General features: G+C 41.6%; 1 protein-coding gene across 2 annotated transcripts; it reads right to left on the reverse strand.

Annotated features, from left to right (window-relative positions):
• Positions 1-292: 292 nt before the first annotated feature.
• Positions 293-23,006, reverse strand: reps1 (RALBP1 associated Eps domain containing 1). 2 transcript variants are annotated; one of them, XM_080047360.1, is made up of 19 exons: positions 22,376-23,006; positions 19,579-19,702; positions 17,660-17,895; positions 15,503-15,665; positions 15,211-15,350; positions 14,400-14,562; positions 14,236-14,299; positions 13,355-13,509; positions 12,456-12,577; positions 11,881-11,961; positions 9,520-9,607; positions 8,783-8,884; positions 8,327-8,387; positions 7,846-8,044; positions 6,688-6,882; positions 6,395-6,478; positions 5,776-5,930; positions 5,579-5,684; positions 293-3,846 (listed from the first exon to the last, which is right to left on the reverse strand). In XM_080047360.1, the coding sequence occupies exons 1-19, from the start codon at positions 22,526-22,528 to the stop codon at positions 3,778-3,780; spliced, it is 2,460 nt and encodes an 819-aa protein (XP_079903486.1). In that variant the 5' UTR covers positions 22,529-23,006; the 3' UTR covers positions 293-3,777. The 2 variants fall into 2 exon arrangements, with proteins under 2 accessions (XP_079903486.1, XP_079903487.1); XM_080047361.1 differs by lacking the exon at positions 11,881-11,961.
• Between the last annotated feature and the right edge of the window lie 1,853 nt (positions 23,007-24,859).

The raw sequence follows: 24,859 nt of genomic DNA on the forward strand, positions 1-24,859 counted from the left end.
TGCAAATGGTGTCAGGAGTGGTATCCAATTTTGTATGATTATTTGCCCAATCAGGACAGTATGGGTCTATGCGAATAACTTCCAACTGTCATCACATCATGATTAAAATATTACTTTTTCCATCTTAGAAATAGTTCAAGTAAAACTATACCACACTGTCTGTAATTCAGCAGAAAGTTGTGTTCATGTCAGACCTTATTGCTCACCCAAAGCAGTGGTGTGAGAAACATGATTGCAGGGACTTCAACAGACAACAAAGAAGTGAGCAGCGTTTAAAATATTGTGCCGTTTTTATTTTTGTGTAAAAATCACACAGCTGCTAGTTGACTCTGCAGAGATACAGTACATCCATGCAGTTAAACATCTAGGATCCCACAGCCGAGAGAGAAGGAATTAAATAGAATATTCTTTCGCTGTTAGTCAGCAATTAATGCAAATTTACATACAAGTCGAAAAAAGTGTGTATCATGTACAATATACAGCACAGATCTGGGAGCAAATAGCATTCAAAATCCTATCAAAGACTCTTAGTTAACGACTGATTGCTTCTGCCTGCCTGGATTGCCTTTTAGGGTTTTTTTTTAAGGATGAAGGGGAGCTGTTGTGCTAGCAAACATAAATCAATCCTAAATAGATGTTTTTAATAGGGTTTTAAATGATATTAGTTCCAGGTCTGGGAAACAATATAACACACTCACACTTGCAAATGCACTCACGCGCACACACATACACACACACACACACACCAAGTACATTGTCATCAACCTCAACAGCAGAAAATAGAAGGCGAGCCTTGATACGACAAGGAAGAGAGGTCAGTCAGCCACTGTGGAAACCTGAATGCCAGTCAGGGGGGAGTAAGGCTTTTTCTTCGCAGACACAGAAAGCATCGGGGACAAAATATTTATATAAAAGAAAAAAAAGGGTTACTGGCACACACAAACACACACATAACAAAAGAAACAGAGTTTCAAGGTTTCGCTGAAGAAATAAAACTCAAAAGTGGTTCATTATTTTCTTTTCTTTTTAAAGCATCTTTTTCTTTTTAAATACATGAGAAAGACAAGAACATTCAGGTTAAAAGGAAAAGCAAAGAGGGACGTAACATAAAAAAATACTAAGGAAAATAAGGATGGGGCGAAGAGAGAGGAGGGAAGGGGAGTTAAAGTTCAAAGTGCAGTTGGGTCATTCAGGTCTCCCCATTCTGTTGACTGGTCTCCGTCTGTAGTCCTGTTAGGCTTTCATCTACAACCAGCAAAGGGTCATTTATATCGTACAGAATTTTAGGGTGAAAGTGCCCGGACAAAAAAAAAACACTGATATGATTTGGAGTTAACATCCCTCTGGAGCCAGGGAGCAGAGGGGAAGCAGACTGCTCGTCAGTACCAAAAAGGCAAAAATTAATCACATACATACAGTAGATGGTGTTTTTGGAAGATCTAAGATACAGGAAAAAAACACCTCCTCACAGTTTGCTACTACAAACAACTTAAGTACAATTGGTCTGTGAAGATGCTTCGCCCAGTACTTGCATAGTGCCTACTGCCCCGATTAGAAAAGCAGCTGTATTTATAGATCAATATCAACTCTTATCTGAACCCATCAGTTTGGATTTGTGCATGTGTGTTTGCTGAGTGGAAAAAACTTCTCCCGGATCAAAACACAATTCTTCATGAACGTCGAGCAGCCGGAATATCTTCAAACCCCTTCAAGTGAATCAAGTATGCTTTGACTAAACGCTGTATCATCCAGGCAAAAGTTAAAGGTGCAGTATGTAAAATGTATTACCATTTTTCAGGAACAGGCTTGGTATGAATATAATATTCATAAGTATGTTTTCATTTGTATATTTGCTTGAAAATCCAAGTTGTTTCTTTTATTTCCTTATCTACATAGGAGGGTCACCAGCCTTGTTGCACCGCCATGTTTCTACAGTAGCACAGAATGGACAAACTTAATGACCATATGTGTTTTTATTTATAGAGTTTGTCTGAAGAAATGCAGCTGTTGGAATATGAAGAAGTACAATAAAATAACTAAATACATCTTCAACTCATCACATGATACTGTGGAAAGGCAGTGATGGATGATGCCATCTTAAGTAACTGGCTTATTATTCTTGAAGGCCACCGTAGCTTCTGTAATTATTTGATTCCCAAGGGAGCATTGCAATGTTTAAGTTTCACAACTTGATACCACTGAATATTCCGATGTTACACACTGCACCTTTAAAATCTGGCTACAACAGCGGACACAGAGAAGAAAATATTTGAAAGAAAACTGAGTTGTTGGCACACTGTTAGGGAACCTGTAAGAAGGGGAACAGAGGTCGCATTTTTTTGTTATTTTAAAACACAGCCAAAGTAGAAATGAGACAGAAAAGTGACAGTTCAGTCATTTGGCATACATTTAAACCATTCAGTCGCATCAAACCCCAAACACTGTGTAACATTAGGAGAAAATAAAAAGACGACAACGCACGGTCATTCAAACACTGCACACACACACACACGTAGACTTCAAGGGGCAGAAAGAAGAGAGGCGAGCTGAATTAATGTCACAGGATGAGTGAAAAAAAAAAAGCCTTCACCATGATGATTTAAGCCATAAAAGGCCTCACACAAACATAAATAGACAGTCCTGTCCAGATGAGGCCCAGTTTGTTTTACGGAGAGCCAGACCACACCAAACTCAAGTTAAATTTTTTAAAATAAATTTTACACGCCTTGATTCCTGGCGCAGGCTTTCTGATGTTTTGAAAGCCTCTGATGTGTGGTGAAATGTCTCTGTGACCTACTTTATTGAAAACTGGCATTTGGTAGGCAAATAAATGTTCAGCAGAAACACTACAGCAGAACTGCTTTTAGAGTGATGTTTTCCACTGCATTCACAGCAGTAGAACAGTAGGTACTCTATTAGGTGAGGAGACAGCTCAAGGAATAGTGCTTTTGGGAAATACACTTGGAACGGTTTCTTCCCAAGAGTTAGATGAAGTAGATTCAACATAAAGCTCTCTATAAGAACACAAATAGTAGTTTTGTCTTTGTAGGTGCTTCCAGTTTTTATGCAAAGCTAAGCTAATGGCAGACTCCATCTTCTCTGTGCCTAACATACATAAGATGTATATAGACAACGTCATCTAACACAAGAAAGAAGGCGAATTAGCCCATTTCCCAAAATACTGAAATGTTTCTTTAAATTTGCATGATTTTTTATAGGAATTTGGTGTGGCAGCATCTGTATCCCGAGAAAGAATCAAGATATTGGTGCTAGCCTCGAGTAAGTCACTAAACAGGAGCAGAAATACACAAACAGTCACACGCACATGACGAACACACTCCGCCTTTGCTCCTTCAGTCATTCAGAGAGTAAAGTAATCAGACACCAGCGGCACCAACTTTAGAACACACGCGCAGGTTGGAGAGTCTTGCCTTGCTGCTCCTAACCTTTCCCTCTGTCCGCTGTCGTCGTCCTCACCTTCTCTCCATCTCTTCAGAGAAAAAATTGCAAAGTGCCAGTTTGTAAACGCCCCCTTCCCCCACGTTCCCGATACACCCTCCTATTGGTAAGACTGGGCTCTGAGGTCCGTCCGCTTCATGATTAATAAGTGTGTGATTGAGCGTTAAGAGTTTGAACGGAGCAGCCTGCCACTGTTTGGAGCCTCCATGGAGAAAAGCCAAGATGGTGGAAGGAGGGATGGATGGAGGGAGAGAGAGTCACACAGAGAGGTCACAGCCTTCTGATGAACTACAGTAGAGTTGCCCCTCCTCACGTCGGTTAAAGATGAGAGAAAGGTCTGAGCTGCTCCAGTTGCACTTCGAGGGATATCCGCTCTTCCAACAGGTCCTGAAAAATGACACGTTATGAGAAACCTTTAAAACTGGGGTGGGTAACTTTTTCACTGTAATATTTGGCAAAAATGTCATATTAGCTATTTAGCTATCTGTAGGTGAAGTGGTCTGAGAATATCTACTCATTACTTTGCACTCCCCTGCCTCTGTGTGCCACCCCCAAAAATTGCCACCGCTCGTGTACACTTTGACCAATCAGAGCGAGGCTCCGATTCTCCGTTCTTATTGGCTGTTGGGACTGTCCATTCACTTTGGCACCGACTTTGTTGCGGGTTAGGGTTCACGACCCTAGCATTCTGACAGGTTGGCACTACAGCAGCCAACAAACAGCAATGTCTACAATCAACGGCCCCTAAATGTCCTATTTCCCGTTTAACAACAACTGCGTACAACTCTAATACAGCAAAGATACGAGGAAAGACCGGGAAAGACACTAGTTCAAAAAAGACATGAACTTGCATAACTGCCGTTCGGAGGGAGGAGCTACAGCAGGTAGAGCGTGTCAGGGAGGGACCAGAGAGAACACAAGAGGAGCGGTTGAGGTATTTGGATTCGAATCTCTATCCCAACTGCTATTTTCTCCCAAATCATATACCACAGCTTTAATGCGACAAATACAGAAAGAAAGAATACAAAAGGACAATCTATTATGTGATTTTGAAATGTAATCACCATTTTTCTTTTTTAAATGAAAGATTTTTTCTGACCACGTTATTTGCAGTGGAAATCGTGTTTTACAGTTTTTTTTCTCATCCTGGGTTCTGCATAACTCTCCTACAAACTTGGTAGACTATTCACAAACCAACGTGATGTTTTCGGGTTTAGGAGTGAGCGCAAGGTAAGTCTGTAATAGGGCCCGACCGATATGGATTTTTGGGTGCCGATGCCGATTATTTTCTGAGAAAAATTACGATAACGATTAAATCGCCCGATTTTTTATTTATTTTTAATCCCATAAATATATATTGAAAAATTTTACTTTTTTGAACCCTTAAATATATATAAATACTTGTTACTGTCAATAGGTGTACAGGAACTTTTTATTTATTAAAATATGCATTATCTAAAAAAAATAAAGTGTTACAAATATGTCTAAAGTGACATGACGCATTTTTTAACTCAGAACATTAAGCATTTTATGTAACTGCACCCAACCCTCTGGAACTCCCTCCCTCCAAACATCAGCATCTCAGACTAAATAAACTCATTCAAAAGTCAACTCAAAACTCACCTCTTTCAGAAAGCATAATTACATCGGACTCCACTCCAAACCTTATCTTTAATTTGTCTGTATTTTGTTTTCTTTTTCTATAAGTATGATTTTCTATATGTTTGATGTAAAGTGTCTTTGAATTACCTCCAATAAAGCACTATATAAATTCTATATAATAACTATAGTAATATCAACTACTATTAACAGTCAAGAGATGACCAATGACTATGCTATTGGTGTCAGGGGGAACTGTCAAGTGTGAATTAATCTAATGTATTACACACACCTGCTGCTGCTGTTAATAGGCTATAAGGCTACCTCCGGGGCAGCAATGCATCTCACTCAACATGATTGCTAGAATAAAAAAATGAAATAAAATAAATAAAAATCGGCGGCCATTTTGCAGATTGCCGATTTTCGGAGATGTGCTATAATCGGCCGATTAAATCGGCCGGCCGATATATCGGTCGGGCCCTAGTCTGTAAGAGTGAGTTAAGCGCAAATCCTGTCAAACCTTCAGTTGTTGCTGTAGTTCGCTATTTAGTCGAGCCAACACTGTGTTTGTCTCCTTGTTTCTTCTGATAGACGCTTGAATCGACTTTTTGTCCTTTCCTAGCGACCTGAAAAAAACACAAATACACACAAGTTTTAGTACAACGCAATACATACAAGAATAACCACTCGTGTGTAAGATCTTCTTAAGTGGTGTACCTGGGGATGGAAGGCTGAGTGGCCAGTACGGCAGCTATGATGTTTGACTTCTGTGGACCGGGTTGCTCGTCCTCTGGTCGAAGCTCGTCTTCAGACTTCAACCTTCGGCGAACAGGTTTTGGAGGTGGTGCTAGCGGACCTGACGCATTCTTGGCCTGATGGGAAAAAAACATGAGAAAAATCAAGATTAAAAAAATGAATGCAATCATTGGCACAAGAAACTTCATTACAAATTCTCCTCTGTGTAGTTTCAACTGTTTGTGAAGAAACAACTCTAACTGTCTTTATGTAGCATTAATAAAGTTTCTAATTATCAAATGATGTGATGTATAAAGAGGATACATTTTTAAACATTTAAAAAAAGTCTCTTCAACGGAAACTCTTTATTTGATAAACATTTATAGTCACTTAACAAGTACAAATACTGGCTCTGGCATCTCAATTTATTTATTTATTTTCTGTCATGGCGAGCAGCCCCAAATTACCTTCATATTTTTGGACTAGACAATATTTGACACCTTTGTTCAGTTTTTCAGACATTGTTCAGTTTGTTTTAAGGGTTTGATCATGTATTTTCATTATGTTTGAAAGTCGTTTCCAGATGAAGATGTTGACTTACAGAGTTGACAGTAGCTGAGGCTCTCTCGTCTGCTTGGCCGTCACTCTTGACTGTTCTGAGAGGTCCGGCTCCCTCTGTGTCAGCCTGGAGACACAGAAACATTCAGAATGAGTTAAAGAACATGTAAGTGTTATTGTTTTGCTAGATATTAAGTTAAGAAACACAGTCATGACCTGTGACTGCTTTCAAGGGAAAAAATGTAGAGAGACGAGTCTTGCAGGGATAAGAAATAATTTGTTAAATGTTTACAGAACTACAGTAGAAGAAGAATAAGACTTAAGGCAACAACGTACCTGCCCGGGCTCACTGTGTATGTCAGCCTCCGGTAGGCTGGAAGGCTGTTCAGAAGCAGCAAAGGCCTGAAACTGACTGAAGTCAGCGAAGTTTGGCTGCTGGGGAATCTGATGTGGAGAGGTGGTGGTGAGCGCGGCCCGCTCTCCTGCTGCCCCTTCTGCCTCGCCGCGATGCCCCGTGTGAGGGGCTGAGGACTGGAGGGAGGGAAGAGAGGGGTGGGCAGGGATGTTACTTCAGGCAAGACAATGAAGGTGAACAGGGGTTCCATTTTGAGCTTATAGATATCATCATGAAACCTTGCCAGTTATTTAAAACAGTTATCTTTGTATTACAATTTGTTCAGTAATGTTTGAGGAGAAGAGAAACAGCGGCCACAGACAAGGACCTTTTTTTTATACTAGCATGAAAGAAGATATGTTATGGAAGCAAAATAGCCAAACATCTCAAAATTGACCAGCGCTTGACATAAAAAAAAAAGGTTTCTGCTTGCCATGTCTGGCCTTTGTTAGGCCTTTCACACCGCCGCAAAATCGGCGCTAGTTCTGGGCTAGTTCGGAGCTAGAGACAGTGTTTTGGTTTCACACCGCCAGAGAGCCTGCTCCGGGCTGTAAAAACCGGTTCAACTCAAACACCAGGATTGAGCAGGGTTTGAGATAAGAACTGCTTGCGCCAGCGGCTGGGGGAGGGATTATCCTGACCAACCAGACCAACTCAAACCTCATGCCCGCCATATTTAAAAACACCGCTACTACGAGACGTAAACATAACATAATTACCGAACGTAGCGATCAAATTGACCGGCGAGAATACGCTGTATGGGTCCTGTTTGGTTAGGAAAGCAAAGCGAGAGCCAACACGTGTAAAAATAAGACGTATTCGCCGCTGTTGTTGTGCTTAAAGCTAGCGGTAGCTTTAGCGTTAGCCACAAGAGCAGCGTTTACAGTGACGTCATGACGTTGCTCTCTTGCCGGGTCCATGGCTGTCTCCGGTCGATGTGAAACCAACCGGTTCATAACTGGGATAAGGCTGTAACCAGTTTTGAACTGATCCCAGCACCAGCCTGGAACTGGCTCATGGTTCTCTTTGGTGTGAAAGGCCTAAACGAAGGATTTATTAAGTGCTGCAGTACCTGAATGCACCACCTTTGCTGCTCTTACCTGTGTGGGGAGCGGTCGGGGAGGCACGGCAGGCGGGTAGGCTATGGCAGAGGGCTGTGCTTGTCCTGCAGCGGCCGTGGCAGCGAAGGTGCGGTTCATGTCCAGAGACGAGGAGCGAGAGTGAGAGGGGTGGGGGCGCGGTGGTGGAGGGGGAGGGGCCACCACCTTCAGAGCCTCTGGAGACGCTGCCGACTCAGACCTGCACACAAAACATTTCGCTTTAGTGGAGGGACGGATAGGACTCAACTCATATTAACAATGCAAATCGGGGGCCGAAGAGGAAATATTATTCACAAACAAAACAGGTGTCCCTTTCATATCTTTAAATAGCCACCAAGGCCACTGATAGTAGTTCAGGAGGGAGAAGCATCGGTGACAACTTGTATAAAATAAAACAATATGTAGTTATGGCATGAGAAACAAAATCTGCAGTGTTTGAGGTAGAAACTACATAAACCAAAATCAAACAACAGCCACTGACCTTTGTCTTGTGATGTCTTCCTGGTCTGAGGTGTATGAATCTGAACTGCTGTAACCGTCACCTTCATAGTGGGGAAAAAACAAAAACGTCATACCTCACAACACGTATTCCAAAATGTTCAGTTGCATTGTTGTTTATGGTTATGTTTTGGTATGGTTATTGACTTGTGCTGTCTTTGTCTTTACATTTCACTGCACATTGTCCTGTGCAATTGTGGACAAAGTAGCCATCACTGGCATAACCCAATTGATTCCGCAACCAAACTTGTTGAATTGTTGGTAATTTAGGTGCCAGAATTTGAAAAGGAAAAGTATGAAAGAAAAAGTCGATATCAATGATCCGGCTGCTTTTGCATATCGGTTGAAATTATTTATTTTTTATTATGATTTTAGGAGTGTAATTCTCAGTAGAGTCAGTTGAGTTTGTCTAATGATCATGAAGTCATCATTTACTCACCTGTGGTGTTGGCGGCTACAAACTTCATGGAGGTGGATAAATTGGCTTCTTCAGACAGTTCGGGAGGTTGAGTCAGCAGTGGACTGGTTGGCTGGTTGTGCTCTAAAGGGTTGAGAAAAATACAGGGATGACAAAAGTCTTAACTGCAGGTCGTTATGATGGATGAAAAGAATAACTGAAAATGGATAGTTGGGCTGGTCAACACTAATTTGATCCCAAAATATCTTCAGGAATAGCTAATAAGCCTGATGACATTTCAGGCTTATTAGCTAACATTTCCACTGCATGTTCATGAATAATAGAATTCTGACTGATACTGTTTGATTACATTAGTTTCTGTTTACCCAAACACAATGTAAACTCAGGAAGGTGCACAATGTTGTGGGGCAAATAAACATGCACTCTGATGGCCACTGCAAACATCAGGACATTATCCCACCAATCTAATATGCATCAGTGAGTCAAGCCACTCAAATCGGATTTGTTTCATCTTCAAAATGTGCTGCTATTGCTGCTAAATACAATGTGTTTTCTTCAAAGCACATTCATACATAAGCGATTTTGAGTCCCTCACAATAATACCCTTAGGAAAACTGCTGCTGCACACAAATCTGATTACATTGTCATTCATGCAACATTCAATAAGTTGAATTGTATGGCTCCTTTCAAGAGCAAACGTCACTTAGTGCTTCACAACAAAATGCAAGACACAACAATAAATAAGAGGTTTGTCTCACCGCTGCCCGTCCTCTTGAGCTCCATCTCCTGCATGTGGATCTTACTGGGAGTCATCCGGATGGGGACAGGGTGGACGATGGCTGTGTCCTGATAACGGATAGAGGGACAGGTGAGAGACAGCCGTCAGATTTATGAACGGGAGACAGACCAGTTTCACATCAGGAGACATGTTTTGTAGTCAGCAACACTTTATTCTCAGTTTACTTCCAGGCCCTCCTCCCCCACGCCATCTGTCAGTTGATACAAAACAGCCGGGATTTGTGTTATTAAATCAAAACAAAGAGAGGATTCGGCTTTTTGACTGTTTCAATCACATGGGGCAAGTCCATTCAAAACATTTTTGGATTGCTGTTGACACATTTTCATGATTTTAGGAGCAGACATATGTTATACTGACAAAATTATTTCGCCATTACTTCTTACTTACCAGATATCCTTACTGAACTATCGTATTATAAGAGGCATTTTTACTACTCTTTTCAACAGGCTTAGAAGATGGTTGGCTGCAGCTGCGCAAATGAGAACTTAGTCTTTAATTCACTAATGCCATTTAATGCTACTTTATAGTTGTGCTCCACTTGAAGTAATTTAAAGCTATAGTTAGTTTTAGTAATATTACTAGGAAGATTACAATTTGACAAGCAACATATATGATGAGCTTGTACAATGTGATGCATTGTTAAAGGCTGAATTAAGTTTAATTGTTTAAATGGTCTCCATTTGAAATCAACTACAACCTTAAAATTATGCTACACTCACTAATGCATCTGTAATAATAATTAAATTATATAATATTGAAAAGTGCAATACTTAAAGTACAGTAGTTGTTGCTAATAATATGTCATATTACTCGAGTGAAATGTTCAATACAGGACTGTTAGTTGTAATGGAGTATTCCTATGATGCAGTACAGATACTTGTACTTGAGTAAATGAGGTGAATATTTCTTCCAACACTGTGTGAGCCTCTTGGTAAAATGCCTCGCAGTGATGATTTATTAGATCATCGATTTGCTGTTCCAACGTGGGAGGGGTAAAAGCGAAAAGATTTAGAGGGTATGTTTAATGTTATTATTCAGGTTCTGCTCTGTGATTTTTTTTCTGGGAATTCTGCCCAGAATCTCTGAGCAACCTAAGGTCAGATTAATTGTGCAGAGCTGTTCACAAGCCAATGATTGCAAACTCAGTCTGAGGGACAAACAAAAATTCACAGAGGAGTTCAAACAATAAAGGACAAAGCGCCACACAGGTTTACACAATTTACTGTAGCTTCAACCATATATGGTAAAGGTGTATCTTTCACAGTCTGAAAATGCACCAATGATTGGTGGATGTCACTGAAGGGAAAAAAGGTGATGACCAATAGAAGCTTAGCCAGCCAAATCACAACACACACTGACCACTGCAGAGACATTTTGAAAGAACATCATGCACACACACACACACACAGAGAGAGAGAGAGAGAGAGAGAGAGAGAGAGAGAGAGAGAAGGAGAGAAAGATCTAAAAATATTTGGACAATTTCTATGTTCATGCATTGGCATGATCATTGATCTTGAAATTGTCATGCCATTACAGCCCTTTGAATTTGGAAAATTATTTGAGAGAGCCACACACAAGTGTCCTTGATGGCCGTCCCTGTTGGTCCTGAAGCTCTGCCCACACACACTTCATATAAAAACGTTGTGCTTCTTTTTTCTGAGCGCGGCACAGCACTGCCGACGGCTGGAGTTGCAAGACCGAGGAGGGATACCGCAGCAGAGCCGCCACAAAGCCAGTGGAATCCTCAGGTAACTCAGGCACTGCCGCGGCCGTCCCCTCCATAGTAAAACAACGGCACAGCCAGCGCAGAGCGATCATGTGAAGAGAGCCCTTTATCGTGCGTTTATAAATCACTATAGTCTCGCAAATGAGAATATGGATCAATTAACAAATGATTCGACTGTCAGTCGACTGTAGGCAATACTTGACGAATCAGATTTGACTGCTTAGATTCTTAGTGCGGTATTATAAATTATCCAAACTTTAAAAAATAAGTACATTTTGTATTTCATATATTCAATTATTTTTGATAATAGTATAAAACATTTGTTGCATATATTTATGGCAATGTAGATTTGATACGTGAAAACAATAAAGCATTTTTAATTTGACAGGCAGAGAGAAAGGATAAGCCTCAATATGATTCCTTGCAGTATGAATGCACCATACCAACTTCAATCTCACGTAGAGACGGACAAAAAAAGAGAGAGAGAGAGTGAGAGATAGAGCAAGATTGAGAGAGAGAATGCATAGAGATCCAGAGAGGGTTAATGTCTTGTCCATTAATTGTGAAATCATGCATACTAAGTGATTGACTTACAGGGTCAGCTGGTGCAATGTTAGAGTCAAATTGGGTCAGAGTTTGTGAGCTGGAGGAGCGCTCGCTAAACGTCTCCCACTGCTGCAGGAGACAGACAGACAGTGAGAAAAAACATGTCAGTCAGCCAGTGCAGTGACATCACACATTTACATCATCAGCCTGCGCCCTCGGCTCGTGATGCTACACATCGTCGTGGCGATGCGACATCACGGAAACCAAAACAAGACTTCCATACAGAAAGGCAGGCTTCCACCACAGTCCAAGAAGTGAGTGTAAAGAGGTGGTGAATCATCAGTAATTATGTTTGATAATGAAAAGAATTAATTCAAATAATGATGGATGGATATAGAAAAAAGCAGCTTCACCCAAATTAACCCCGGAGCAATGAATTATGATGAAACAAACACAGCAAAAAGCAAACAAGACAGGGGAGCTTACACAGTACGTGTGAAGATACAGTCAATGATTGTGTGCGTGTGCGTGTGTGTGTGTGTGTGTGTGTGTGTATGTGTGTGTGTGTGTGTGTGTACACGTGTGTGAGTGTGTGTGTACGTGTGTGTAATGTATGTGGGAACCTCGTTGCTCTGGTTCATATCCGGCCAGGCCTGGTTGAGTGAAGGCATGGAGGGAGATTTGTTGGGGGTGTCCTCCACCGGGGAGCCCGAGTATCCCACGTCAGCAGCCGCCTCCGGGACTTCTGAATACCAAAAATTAGATTATGTCGATTAGGTTAGCCGTCTTCAGTCAAAGATGCAAATATTATTAGGGAAGTCAGCAATTCTGGAGAATACCTGTTGTCGAAATCACTTCATGTCCAAATCAGTGAATTTATCCGTATGATCCACAACCAGTACTTTTCAGCGTGCACACAGTACAGGTAGATGATCGTGAGGAGATATTCAGTGATGTTGACAACAAGCGTTCTCCAGAATCACTTTTTCCACAGTCAATGAATCAGATGGTAGACCACACAACATACAATAATTGATCTGAGAAATAACAGCTCTATTGTGGAGAAAGTAGTATAAATTATTACTATTGTGAAATGATTTAATGGTTTTACTACTTTATTCATATTTTTATTTGGGACTAAAATATGAAAAAAGTCTTTAAAGCAGGACTATAACTTTTGGAAGAAATAAGTGTTTATTTTATTGACGCAACCAGTGGAATCCCCAGTGCAATAAAACATACGCAAGTAAAAGGCCAAATCAAAAGCCAAAAAGGTGGATTGTGGTGGTCAACTAATAAGTGGAAGTGCCATTAAAAAAGGCAGCGGGAAAGTAAAGTAGTTCCTGTAAGCTCATAGAAAGTGCAGCCTAGGTAAAGCTACAACTACCACAATCCAGCTTTTGCAGACTGCAGTGTTGTTGTTGTTACCTTACTGGTTTTATGCGGCCAGGGTTGGGAGATTAGGTGAGGGAGCAGCAGAGAAAGAGGGAGAGAGTGAGAGAGAGAGAGTGAGGGCACAAACCTGCAGAGTCATCCAGGTCTATCAGCTTTGGCATCAGGCTCTCGGGCAGTTTCTCTGGGAGGTCGTAGCCATTCTTCCTGGCCACCACCAGGTGGAAGGCGGCACAGAACTCGTCCAGGGTCAGCGCTCCGTCCTTATCAAAGTCTGACAGCTCCCTTCAAACACAGACACACACAATGGACTTTATTGAGTCTGCTGTACTGACAACACATATCTCACAATGGCAGCTGTAACTGTTGAGGAAAGCTGGTTTTAAAATGGTTCTGTAGCCTTTCATTCTGATTGTGACTTTACCACATGGTTCAAAAAGTGTGTTAGTTCAGGTGTTCTATCAGTCTTAACATGGCCCATTAGCACACTAAAGCTGGATTCAACACTTGCTGATAAATAGAGTGAAGTTAACACGTAGTATTGTTTTGAGATAGTGATACGGGCAGCAAAGAGTTCTGCACAAAAAAGGTGTAACGACCAAAATCAGGCCTCGTTCATACACAAATGAGCTGGTAACAAAGGCAACAGGAGATTACAACTGATTTTAATTGTGCAGTTATTAACTGAGCAACTATCTAGGAACATTGTAATCCCATTAAAAACAGTCACAAGTCGGTAAAGTTGCGTTAAAAACGCTGAGAGATCGGTATTGATTCTTATTCATCAGAAAATGCTAATTTTCTAATATTTTTCCCTATCATTTATCCACAGTAACCTTTAACTTCTACTTAATGAGAATGTACATAGAACTCATTACACAGTGTGGCTGTGATTGGTTCCTGGATATGACTGAACATTCAAAATAACATAACAGTCACCCTGCCCTACCCTATCATGTTAAATGAAAAGCACCGCATTAGTTGGTGACTTCCAGAATAGTTCAAACTCACCAAATATGTGACAACTCTAAAATGGGTAGTTTTGATTTGGTGAAGAACTCTTTTGCGGCTGAACCTGGAGGACAAAGAATCAAAGTGCAGATGATTAAAAACAATTCACTTGAAATAACTTGCCTGTGTGTTGTGTGTTGGTGTGAGGGTTTTCATTGTCCTACCAGGTATGAAGCCTGTGAGGTCTGGCTGAATGGTTTTGAACTGGTTGATATAATACTGTCTCTGTTCGTCCGTGATCTTCCACGGATCGTCGTAGGCACTGGACTGCCGCTGGATCTCATTGGTCATTGCTGCCGAGGCCACTGTTCGTATCGTTGTGTTTTCCTACGGGAAACCACGTGGGACATTTTACAAAAAAAAAAAAACGGACCAGTTAGTTTAGTGAGTTAAACAGTTAGTTTGTATTGCCACATACACAATCATAAAGAAAACAATTTGTAGTGCAATTCTTATATGTCTAGTTTAAGGACACTTTTAACACTTAGATAAAGAGGAATGAAATAAAATGACCCTTTAGAGAAGATAAATATACAAATGTGACGCTGATAAGTTTCAAAAGCTGATATAACATTTTTGCTCATGTTTGAACACTGTGGTTCTAAACATCTCATTTTATGTTTGCGATCACTGATACTTTTTATCTGGTGAAAGAGGTGGATGATGTTTCTCATCATGATAAAACACAGCCTGTCACAACAATGTTATGCAAGCTCATAACTTCTAGCTAATCTATATCGATTCTTGAGTTATTGTATTATCTTATGTAGGTCACTCATGTGTGGTTCAACAATATGTACGGTTATTTGTTTTGGTCCATCTCTTTGGTCGCCACATAACCCAGTTATTCCTAGTGTGGGTTGATGTTGGTGAAGGGAGTCACAAATTATAGTTGTGATTTTCAGGGCTAAAATCTAACTATCTGACCAGCCCTAGTTATTGACACATTGGCAAGGAGTGCAACACTTGCCCTACCTGAACTGAGGATGGATGCATTCCTGGGATGGCGCTGGATGGCGGGGTGTCTGCAGTGAAACTGACCCAGCTCTCTTGACCCGGAGGAGGGGAGTGGGACGAGTGGGGAGAGGGCCACATGCCTTCACCGGGCACTGCACCTGGAGGGACGAACACAGGTGAGGCTTACTTATTAATGGGACTCATCTTTGCATCTCCACTTTTCATTTTGAGATGCTGGCATATCAAGCAGTGACATTACTGTTATGAATAAACTAGTGTTGTTAGCAGCTGTGGGTCAGCAGAAGTGTACCTGCTTGTGGTTCTCTGAAGTGGGTCCACACCGCTCCAGTTGGAGGCACCACCGGCGGCCTGTCTGCGTTCCCTCCGCTGTGCTGCCGCTGGTGTTTCCTCCAGGAGTCAGGGGAGGTGGGGGGAGACTGGGGAGGGGAGACCACCGGGGACGTAGGCTCAGGCTGGGGACACACATAAGTACAGGAATATGAATGCAGATAAATAAATAAAAAGAGATCAGATATTCAGTTAACATGTAAACGACTGAAGATTTAATGACAATGAAAGTCTCCAGATATTAGGTTTAGTGTGCAGAAGAGGCCCCGCTACAGTACTACTGCCTAATATGGTTTCATATGTTTTACAGGTCATCATTTCCAGATCGCACTTTATATACTCCAAGATTTTCATCTTGAACGTTCCAAATCCGAGCCGAACACTGTACAATTTGTGCTACTTAAAAAAGCTTCACAGCACCACAGATACAGCGCGTTCAAGTTCAGTGACTTAACATTTCACAATAAATGCAAATAGATAGGAGTCGAAGAAGACATATATATAACTGACAGGCAACACGCTGCTGGTTTCAGCAAATAAAGTCAGCAGCAGAAAATGGCAAAGGAGTTGTTTGAGCTTCAAGTGGTCAAACAGTGGAATATCTCTGGTAAAAAGAAAGCATTTTGCCTTTAAGCTGGGAACACACCGCATTGGCCGCCTGCGGCGGTTGGCCGCGTGAATGCAGGAGGTTCGCCGCTTGGTCATATTGGGCCATGTTCACCGCAGTCGCCGCCGCGGCCAACCGCCGCCTCATCGTAGGCAGCGGTTGGCCGCGTGACAGCAGGAGGCTCGCCGCTTGATCATATTGGGCCATATATTCCTGACGCCGACGCCGAGATCAGACCCGTCACACTTACGGTGCAACAACCAACAACAATAACATGGTCCAGCTGTGCCAAAAAATACAGATGTAGGTTCACTGTGTAACCAGTGGCAGTCTTGTCACAAATATCATTAAAACAGCCTGAACACGCACCCCGATCGCAAATACACACACATTAACAGCAATTCAGCAACATACTAAACACATTAACAACAGCAGTGTGTGCTCAGCGGCTAAAATAAAGGCAAACATCAGCCTACCTGAAAGTGAAAGTGTGCCGGCTGACGGAGGACAACACCGGTTCTTCGCTGCACTATATTGGAATTCCAGTTTGGGTATATTATCCTCAGGAACAGCACACAGCTTGGTGAGTTTCACTATGCTAACCGGCGCTACCTTGGCTAAAGTACAACCAACAGCTAAACAGATGCAAAATAGCCTACACATATTTGCAGAATGTATTGGAAGCCCGATGTCCTCACTCCACACGCCCACCTCGTCTTGCAGACCACCGCCACCGGGCAATCTCAACGCTGATTGGCTGTGGAGGCGCGGTGCCCGGCGGCGCTGCAGAAAAAGATGAAAAATTTCATCTTTTTCTGCGGCGCCGTGCTCGCCGCACAAGCCTTCGATTCACGCTCCTTCGATGACACAATTTCTATGCGCCGCTAATGGCCGCGCTCCCGATTCACGCGCCTCTCATGAGGCGCGGCCACGCGCCGCGCAAGCCCCCGCCGCCGGCCGCTGGACGCCGATTATTGGGTGGACGCGCGGCCACGCGCTAGTACATTGACTTTGTATGTAATCTCGCCGCGCGGCCAGTGCGGTGTGTTCCCAGCTTTAAAAAGGTGGAGTGTCTCAACGATCAGCTACCTGTCCGTAATGTGCGTGCAACCGTTGAAAATAAAATGTTGCTGTTAATACACAGCCTAGGCTCTGTGAAAAGGCATGTTGGTGGGTCCCCTTTGTTTACATACCAGTTAACAGAGCCAAGGCCGTGAAACATTAGACAGGTAGTCTGGTGACACACAGTACAGACAGGTAGCGGATCGTGAGGAGATATTGACCGATTTTGACAACAAGCATTCTCCGGAATTTCTGACTCCACCTTTAAAGAAAAAAAAAATCTACGCCTAAACCTATACCTTTAATTGTTATCTATGATCTATTATTTTTGTATCCCAGGTAAGGTAATATCAAGAATTGGAGCAAAGAAAGAAAAACACTTTAAAAAGTATAAAATGGCAGTATTGAAGTAAGTGTCCTATGTTCAGGAGGCAAGTGAAAAAGAGGAACCTGTGTCTCTATGCTTTGCAGGGGGGGCTGGATGACCTCGTGGACAGGAAGTGAAGTGGTTGTTGTTGTTGGGGGTCCTTTCTTGTTCTGCAGCCCCCGGCCTGGAGGTCTGGGTATTACAGCGTGGGCTGAGGCCGGGTACAAGCCCTGACTGTCTGTGTCCTGGTACAGCGCTGCGTGTCTCGCTTCAGCCTCGTTCTTCCCCACCACGAACCGGGGCAGCGGCAGGTCTTTGACTGGAGAGACGGGAATAAAAAGACACATTGGTTTCATATTGATTTTTAAGCCGATATAATGCACCAACTTCAAAAACTGAATCAATCCTTATGGCCCTATAACTGACAGATATCATCAGACTGTGGATTTCTTTATATACTTTTTTCCAATGTGTCCACTATTCTTCCCTCTGCTGTTTCTATTTAAATTATTTACCTCCTACATTTCCCAGAATGCCTAGAGAAGGTGAATGGATTTTGTTGCAATTGTTGCAGTTGGATTCATACAGTAGGTGTTTGACCAGTGACAACTGTATAATGAGATTTTCAGTGTAATGAAACTTACAGTGTAAGTGTAACCCTTTTGGATAGTTAGGCTGCTTCCTCAAAATGAAACTAAATGCACTGAAAGCTGGTCTATTGAAGATACTGTTGCTGCAGTAAATGGTGCATTTATCCCCTCTGCCGTGGATTTGTATGATGTTAAAATTCACAACAAAATAGTGACCCAGAGCAAAAAAAAAAAGAGTTGTCACTATTGGTCAAAACTTGGACAATATTGCAGCTGTGAAAACATTGACTTTATCTCCATTTCCAAAAAGGGCGAGGCTAAAGTAAAACACAGATGATACAAGAAATGCACATCAACTAAATCAATACTTTCCTCTTTTTCCAATGTAAAATTGGTTTTCTGAAAGGTAACTATAAACCTTTGAAAGCTTCAGGTCCAATAGTGGTTGAATAAAACAACGTTCGGTTCTTCATTATCTGAGCATGCCCGAGATGACCGCAGGCTTTGTGATACCACCATGTAAACAAACATGCTTTAACTCACTGCAGCTACTCAAGAGACAGACTCATCTTTAAGAGAGAAGGGTTCAAACCTCCACAAATCCAATAAGAATCACTTTGTACATGAGGTCCATTTTGCAATGCGGAAGTGGTTTCAGTGGTTCCATTTTTATTTTTTTTTAAATCAAATTATGAAATAATTTCAATGTTGCAATATGTCAGAAAAAAACAACTTTGTGCAGCAGGTGACTGACATCTACCCCAGTGTTTTTTTCTTTCTTTCAGAGAAGTCAAACAGAAATATGAAGTTTTGCAGTTCATCCATCAAACTGTTATGCAGTTGAGTTAAAAAGAAAACTATAGGAAATGTAGAGGACAATTTTATATATACACATTGTACTTTTCAAAAGGTTACAGCATGCTTGGCAAAAGGATAAAAGCACTCAATGATACAAATACAAAAAAATAAAATCAGGCTACTGCAACCAAAAGAGCTTAATGACTGCCATACAGTGGATCAAATTATTATACATAAATTCACAAACACACACACACACACACAGTTCAGTTTGTGCTTCAGTGTCCTGCTCAAGCACACTATGACGTGCACGTTTTAACGGCCAGAATAAAAAGCTTTTTTTTTTGCATGGTATTTTTGAAGATAGGTCACAACTAAAAGCCTTGTACATTTGCTTCCTGTTCCCTTTTAATGCATTTGAAGCTATCATTTCTGAAATAACAAACAGGACAACAAAAAGCCTTGAGATAAACAGAGAAGTCCAACGTCTGAGAACCTGGCATGTTTCAACTGATGGTACTACTGACTGAGTGGGCATGTCTAATAGTTTTTGTGTGAGAAGAAGTGGTCAGAAGTAAGATCAAATGGAATAACTCCATGTATGATGGACTCACCTGAGTTGAGGCTTTCCACCCTCAGAGGCAGACCGGACTGGGCGATGGCGATGAGCTTCAGAGCAATGTAGAACTGACTGCGCCCAAAGTGACCCAGCCGTGTAGCTCCGCATAGCTCTGTGATCTACACACACACACACACCCACAGAGGAACAGTTACAACATTGTATTCATCTGAAACTCTGATATGATCTGTTAAGAGTCGGCGAGAGAATAGAAGGCGATTCTACACTCTTAACTCACAAAGTTTAACAAGGTCAAGTTTCTTTTCTTATCAGTGGTCACAAGCAACCCTGTACACATATGATGTGTGTCGAAAAAATATCCAGGGATACACAGCCTAAGCTTTGCAAACTGGTGTGTCGCTATGCTAGCTATGGTGGGCCCCCTTAGTTAACATACCAGTTTACAGAGCCTAGGTTATGTATTAACACCAGATTTGTTTTGAGTGCACACACAGTATGACCGGAAGGCAGATGGTGAGGAGACATTCAGTGATTTGGACAAAAAGTGATTTATTTTGACATCATACAGTGCCCTCCAAAAGTATTGAACCAGTGAGGCCAATTCCATTATTTTTGATGTAGACTGGAAACATTTGGTTTGACACCAAAAGATGAATTTGAGACAATAGATCAACATTTCGGCTTTCATTTCCAGGTATTTACATCTGGATCTGATTCACAACTGAGAAGATGGCATCATTTGAAAAGGAACACCACATGTTTAGGTGAGCATAAATATTGGAACAGATACCGGTAGAATACATTTTTTTTTTTTTAAATTAAAGTGATGACTTAATATTTTGTTGCAAATCCTTCGCTTGCAATAAGTGCATCAAGCCTGTAACTCATTTACATCACAAAATGTTTGCATTCTTCATTTGTGATGCTTTCACCGCAGCCTCTTTCAGTTGCTGTTTGTTTTGGGGGGTTACTCCCTTCAGTCTCCTCTTTAGAAGATAAAATGCATGCTCTATAGGGTTTAAGTCTGGAGATTGACTTGGCCAGTCTAAAACCTTCCATTTCTTGCCCCCGATTAACTCCTTTGTTGTTTTTTGCAGTGTATTTTGGGTCATTATTTTGGTGCATGATGAAGGATCTTCCAATCAGATTGGTTGCATCTTTCTATAAATTGGCAGACAGAATGTTTCTGTAGACTTCTGAGTTCATTTTGCTGCTGCCATCATCCTTAGTCACTGACAGCCACAACCCAGCGACAGCCCCGCCACAGCTGACTGATCCCCTTTCTTGCTGACAAAGGACTAATTCTGTGTGTGTGTGTGTGTGTGTGTGTGTGTGTGTGTGTGTGTGTGTGTGTGTGTGTGTGTGTGTGTGTGTGTGTGTGTGTGTGTGTGTGTGTGTGTGTGTGTGTGTGTGTGTGTGTGTGTGTGTGTGTGTGTGTGTGTGTGTGTGTGTGTGTGTGTGTGTGTGTGTGTGTGTGTGTGTGTGTGTGTGTGTGTGTGTGTGTGTGTGTGTGTGTGTGTGTGTGTGTGTGCTTGTGTGTGTCACTTTTGTCAAGCCTGTTACAACATGACACTGTAGCTAGCTAACATGCGCCTCGCTGGCCGCCACAATGTACAGTTCTTTTTAAAAGTGGATGATTACAACACTGGCTGATTCTTCCACCACACAGCTCTCCCCCTTGTTGACCTTGAAAAAAGGATTGGGACTCACACAAACTGCAAATATTGGTCTGCTGCTGTGAAACACGGAGTAGAACATATTGGGCTGCTGTAGCTCACAACTCATAGATAGGAGCAGGGACAGTCTGCAGGGCATCACGGCCGGTGTGTGACCAGAACATAAATACTATATAATCTATCACGGAGCAAGTGTTCCCGAGTGTTAATAATATATTTACTGTTTTAAGGCTGGATTGTGGTACTGAATGAGCCTGATTTCTCAGTCTTAATATATTCTTGAGACAGTGGAGGTGAGGTGACACGTTCTTTGTAAGTCACATTGACAAGCAGGGCACTATGACATTGGTTCGGGATTTGCATCATGTCAGCTCAACCCGGTGTGGCGACCAGAATATAATAAGATTTTGGTGGAGTGATGATGAGACAGGGAAGAGGGGGGCACTAATCTGAGGCAAGGAGCTGATTGAACATTATTTCTTGTTAAATTATGCCCATTGGGTGCTGTTCAACACATGCCACACACAAAGACCCTTGGAGAGCAAAGTTACAACATGTTTAGGATCTTTCATTTGGAGCAAGCGTTCCTTAATATATTTACTGTTTGTAGGCTGGATTTCATGTTGAAAGATATAGCATAATCATTACACAAGGTTTAGGTGAGAAGACACCTTCTTCTTCTTCTGACAAGCAGACACTGTGACATTGGCTCTTCTCTCCACGTTTCCTTGTTATGCAACACATGCTTTGCAAACAAACAGTTGGAGCAGACACACCAGCATAAAAGGTTGATTAAAAGTATTCATAAATGTAATTAGTAAATTTCCTAAATTGGCATCTCTTTCAAACCCAGAAATCTAGATGTTGGAACAGTTGGATAAAGTCAGTCAAAGTTAAAATATTTTTCTAAGCCAGTGTTTGTTTTTTAAGCTTTAGCTAATGTGTCTTCTGTCTTGGCTGCCCCACTGTATTTGTCTGAGGCTAACATTAGCCAGAAGAAGGTGTGTCTCGTGTTTTTGCTGCGCACCATTGCTAACCACCGAAAGGCTAACCATAGCTTTCCTAACAGTAACGATGACAGTTCAGACCTATCAGCAGTCAGGCAAGTTTAAGGAGAAAAAAATACCCCTCATATTGTGACGGCAAACGTCTTACCTGCAGGACAACTTCGCTTGGGAGCTGGGCCGCCCGGAAAAGGTCAAGCACCCTCCCATTGGACGCCACTTTTTTGGTATTGTCCGTGTCGCAGTAAACGAACAAATCCGAGTAATATTTCTGCTCGAAATCAGTCAAGGTTAGACTCTCCATCGTGGCGTGAAAACCTGGACTAATTGGCTGTTGATTAGCCCCCTGTTTTAGCCCAGTGGCTGGGGCAGGATCCTAAAAAAATGGGCGAGACTTCAGGATCGTTACTGCACGAGCGAGCTAACGTGGGGAGTTAGCAGTGATTAATATCCACGTCGTCTATATAACAACGTCCCTAATAGTGTCTAGAATCGGCCACCATTCAAACATTCAACCAAGGGACGCTTTCATGTAGTTAAATCACTTCGTTAACTTGTTGTAGCCAAAGTAGCCAACAGCTGGCTATTAGCACAGCGAGCTAACAGCTACCTTGAATCAAAGTCAGTGGCACTAACGTTAAAAGCTAACCAGTAAAGTCCACCGCGTTAATCTCACGTGATAGCACCTCTTCTACCCGTTTAATCCGATGTCGGGATGGTGTTTCTGTATTTTCGCAAGGAACAAATTCCTCCGCGGGGCCGTTAGAAGTAAAGTTTCATGGTCTTTGGGCTCCTTCCTCTAGTAATCTTAGCCGCCATTCCTGCCGCCAGCGTCAAGACATTCAGAGGCAGCGGTCAACTTCCGGTACGATCCTACAAAATAAAAGTAAACAAACCCTGCGTACGAATTCAAATACTTTTTAATTGACATTCAAATATATGCAGTTTGCATGCAGTATACATACAATTGGGACAATTTGGCATAATAAGTGGGCCTTGAACTTCACTGTGGGTGCGTTCCAATCAGAATAGGTTCCAATACCCGTACTTCTACTACATCCTACTGCAGCTGACCATAAAGAACATCGTTTTCATACAATTGGGACATACTTTCACTTATATATATATATATATTTAGTCATAACATTTGTGCCTGAAATTGGCCCTCATGCTAATACATCCGTCGCATCCCGGGTTGTTTTCACTTGATCAAGTCAGCCTACTACCACCTTAAAAACACATCAAGAATTAAAGGGCTTATGTCTCAGCAAGATTTAGAAAAACTTGTCCATGCATTTATTTTTAGTAGACTTGACTACTGTTACAGTGTCCTTGCAGGCCTGCCTAAGAAATCAAGCAGACAGCTTCAGCTAATTCCGAACGCTGCTGCACGAGTCCTCACTAGGACCAAAAAAGTGGATCAGATCACCCCAGTTCTGAGGTCTTTACACTGGCTTCCTGTCACTCAATCAAATAATTGATTTCAAAATATTGATGTTGGTTTATAAAGCCCTAAATGGTTTAGGGCCAAAATACATTTCTGACCTGCTGATGCGTTATGAACCGTCCAGTGCTCTCAGGTCGGGACTGGTCTACTTACAGTGCCCAGAGTATGGACTAAACAAAATTGTGTTCAGTTTGTCCATGTTAGAATATTACATTAGCCACATTCATTTACAAATAGGCTTATGTACCATATAAAACCAAACTAAAATGAAGAAGGTTTTAAAACTACATTTTAACACAAGATAATGATCAGGGTTGGCCAGCTGCATTTCATCATCATGATATATGACTCACAAAACAAAATAACAACACACTTAATACATAAATAGTCAATGTAAATAAGGGATGCAAAAGAACGCACAGAAAGGAATGGGTATCCAAATCAGAAATACATTATTAATCCTGGGGGGAAATTCAGAAAAGCCACAGTTGCTCCATTTTTATAATATAAATGTATAGCCTATAGAAAATAGAAATAATAAGTATGTACAATGTAAAAAGAATATGTGCATTTTACCATTATATATAATCTAGCAAATACAATAATATATTAATAATCTAAGAAAAATAAGTATGGAAATATTTACATCATACAACAATATGTACAATGAATGCACCAGAAATAACAATAAGAATATGTGAAATATGCAATATATAGGAATATTTTCATCAACAAGTACAATGTCATTAAGACAGTAACAGCGATGTTATATGAATTAACAATGGCTTAAAGCCACAAACAGGTGTAACATAGGAGAGGAGGAAGGTATAGATCCAGATGTATGAGAGAAGAGTCAGATTAATGAGCTGATGCACAGAAATAAACTGCCTGACATGTGCTCATTTCGACGTATTAATATACAGTACATGTGCGCTGCATGTGCCTTAATCTGACTACACTGGAGTGCATTGTCATAGTGATGGATGATAAAATGATAGCATATGTTCAGTCAGTGTGCTGTTTAGTGTGCTGGTACTGGCCTGGCAAAAGCTTTGTTTATTCAGTAGTTGCAGGCTACATGGGCTTTAAATACCGGTTTAACAGACCAAGCATAGAAGAGGTAACAATTGTTTGTGGAGGCAGCAGCAGCTCACAGACGCATGACTCTCTCTCTCTCTCTCTTTTTTT

This window comes from Ammodytes marinus (genome assembly GCF_949987685.1).
Source record: "Ammodytes marinus genome assembly, chromosome: 19".
Classification (NCBI taxonomy): Eukaryota; Metazoa; Chordata; class Actinopteri; order Uranoscopiformes; family Ammodytidae; genus Ammodytes; species Ammodytes marinus.